The 3,147-nt window shown below is 58.0% G+C and overlaps 1 protein-coding gene across 2 annotated transcripts in view; it reads left to right on the top strand.

The window, feature by feature from the left end:
* The first annotated feature begins 491 nt into the window (after positions 1-491).
* The window catches only part of SPNS3 (sphingolipid transporter 3 (putative)), a 67,423-nt gene continuing 64,767 nt past the window's right edge, over positions 492-3,147 (top strand). For both annotated transcript variants that reach the window (XM_027848890.1, XM_027848891.1), the window contains exon 1: positions 492-723. In XM_027848890.1, coding sequence (XP_027704691.1) covers positions 519-723 — 205 coding nt within the window. In that variant the 5' untranslated portion in view covers positions 492-518. The remainder of the gene's footprint in view (positions 724-3,147) is intronic.

Here is a 3,147-nt window from a genome sequence, read left to right on the forward strand (position 1 = left end):
CCTGCCCTCAGGGAGCTTCCAGTCTAGAGGAGGCAAGGACAGCAGCCCAATGGGAGTACCAAGTAGGACGGTGCCTTCTGCAGTGCTCAGGACAGGTCCCAAGGGCAGCGTGAGTCACATGGGGAGACAGGGGGCTACTCCCTTCCAAGGCCCTGGGGAGGGCTCCACGGCAGTGAATGTAGAATAGGGCAGCGGTGGGGAAGGATGGACGGGTATAGGGACATGGGGAGGGGCTGTAAGGTGTCGAGCCTCCTCTGCAGGAGGCTTGAAATGTGGACTGCTGATGTAGGGGGCCTCCGGCATCGTCTTCTGCAGGCCTCGGTCTTCAGAGGAGGAGACATGGGCCCGCAATGGGAAGTGGCTGGCCCCGCTGGCCTCCCCCGCCCCCAGGAGTGTGCAGAGAGCTCAGCTCCCAGCAGTTGTGGCTGGGGACCACAGGAAGTGCCTGAGGCTGGGAGGCAGTAGAGGCTGCCTCCGGGGCCCTTGGGGTAGATGCATCTGCTCCGCACAGGGGTGACATGGAGAGCCCCGGCCCGGGAGAAGCCTCCCCACTGCAAGCCCAGCCAGCCCCTCGCCTGTATGGAGCAGTGGCCTCCCAGGCCAGTCTGGAGCTGCCGGGGCCCGGGGGTGCCCCAGGCGTCCCCCGCTGCAGGGCTTACGGGGCTGTTGCCGTGCTCTGCTATATCAACCTGCTCAACTACATGAACTGGTTCATCATCCCAGGTGAGCTGGCGGGGGGCAGGAAGGGAGGGAGGCCTAGGATGTGTCCCTCCGTCCGTCCATCAGTCAGTCAGTCAGCAAACGTTGGTTCGGCACCCTCACACTGGTCTAGGCGTGGGGCACACGGCAAGCAAACCCACCCTCCTTGTCTGCCATGAAGGAGTGAGGGCCTGAAGCCAGGGAGACCCGGGTTCAAATCCAGCCTCCAACACCGCGCACCTTGGTCTGCCTCAGTTTCTTCATCTGTAAAATGGGGATAACAATGTGGACTAACCTACCTCCCAGGGTTGTGGTGAAGGTCAGATGAGAAAATGAGTGTAAAAGTGCTTAGCCTAGGGCCTGATGCATAGTAGGGGTGCTATAGAAATGTTAGTTGTTATGATTAATTAATGGGATTTATAAACAAGCTGGCTGGACAGAGTGAATTGGGTATCCGGCGCTGAGAGGGGCACGTGATGACTGACTGGAAATGCATTTATTAGGTACTTACTGTATACACAGCACTGTGCATATATAGCATACCTACTGGATACCAAACCCTGGGGACAGCAGAGGAAAGGAAGCCAGTCCCTGCTCACCAAGGCTGGGCTCTAATGAGAAGCTTCCAATCAGCTGAGATAGAAAGGCCCCCAGGGTCCTTGGAGCAGAGGCAGATCAGCAGGCTGGGCCTCCAAGGCCGTCCCTCTCTGAGGCTGACCCCTAGACAGGCTGCACCCGGCTCCATCTCGATGGGGGTTTGCTGCTGGGGCGAGGGCGTGGGGCCAGGCTGGAAGCAGGGCTTGTAACCGATGTGGGGCAGGGAGGACGCTGGACCGGATGAGACCAGGTGACTTGGGGCTCTGGGGGCGCCTGTGGGTTGTAGCCAAGGGTTTGGCAACCGCTAGAAATGGAGATGAGCTATAATCGGGATAATGAGGACGCTCACAAGAAGCATCTCGGGGAGCAGCACCCGGGGCAGGCAAAGTACTTTACTCCTCTCACTTGGGCCTCACAACCCCACGAGGCAGGAAGTCATTATACCCATTTTACAGAAGACAAAACACGCAGAAAGGGCTCCAGGACGGGGCCAGTCACGTACACAGAGTATGAGCTAAGGAAGCAAGGTTTTCGTTATCTGACAAAGCTTCCTGTCACTCCGCACGTTTAGACGAGGCTGGGCAAGTCAGCTTCATCGCAAGGGACTTGTCCAAAGTCTCACAGGCAGTGCATGGCACCGCTGAGATCTGAGCCCAGGCGCCTCAGACCTGGACTCCAGGCATGGCACCACAACATCCCGCGTGCTCCGAGCTCGGTCCTGGGAAACAGGGCGAAGCCCTGCCCACATCCGCTTGTGTCTGACGGATTCCTTATTCAACTCCTTGATGATGGGATTTTAAGGGCCTCCTCCTGAAGGGGAACCATTCCTCAGTTGTTGAAGGTCTGACTTTGTGCCGGGCACTGCACTCAGTGCTGGGGACACGCATTTAAGAAAAGACAGGGCCTGCTGTCAGGGAGCTCACTGCCTAAAGGCAGAGGATGGTAAAAAGCAGCTGAAGGGGCAGCGGGCAGGGTTGGGGAGGAGGCAGGACAGAGCCCAGTCCAGAGGCGCACACGCCACGCTGGCGGGGAGTTGGACCTCTGCTCTGCCCTCCGGCCCTCCAATCAGAGGGCAGAGGGTGCTGAGCAGAATCCCAAGGAGCACCTGGCAGGAAAGGGGAGGGCCACGTAGTCCTGGGGTCCTGAATTTTCCCTGGGATGCAAGCGCAAGGAGATTCCTGAAGAGCTGGTCTGCACTCGGGGCCTGCCCTTCACCTGGAGGCCTGGGGAGACACCCAAGAAGGCGTTAGTTAGACCTTCCAGTCCTCCCCACCAGCGTCGACACATTCGGGAAACACCAATGCCCCCTGAAAGCCCCACCAGGGACGGGGACTGAGGAGTCTAAAGCCCTCTACGGGGTGTGTGTGTGTGTGTGAGTGTGTGATATGTGCGGCAAAGATGTGTGGGTGTCTGCATGCATGTGCGGTATGTGTGTCTGTGTGTAGGAGCGTATGTATGTGAGTGCATGTGAGTGTGTGTGTGTGCATGTGCGTGCACACGCGGGAAGTTGGGCATCAGCAAAGCCATTGCGTTTTCTCTCTTTAAATTCTTTTAAACTTTGGCTCCTTACCACAACCTGGGGCATCCACCCGGCAGTGCTCTTCCAGTTCTGACATGGGCCTGCAGCAGAGCCCTGGATTCTGACTCAGACTGCCTGGGTTTGAATCCCGATTCTGTGTGGCCACTGATTCCTTGGTGATCTTGGGCCTGCGTGCCGTTTCCAGATTGCTGAGGTTCCTCTGCCTCTTTCCCTCCCCCAAACCAGGTCTCAAGCCTAGGTCCCTGTCTATTCCATAGCATGGTGTCTTTGGGAAGGGTGAGTGAGTGTGTGTGTGTGTGTGTGTGTGTGTG

The sequence above is a fragment of the Vombatus ursinus genome, unplaced genomic scaffold, assembly GCF_900497805.2.
Source record: "Vombatus ursinus unplaced genomic scaffold, bare-nosed wombat genome assembly UNPS02006874.1, whole genome shotgun sequence".
NCBI lineage: Eukaryota > Metazoa > Chordata > Mammalia > Diprotodontia > Vombatidae > Vombatus > Vombatus ursinus.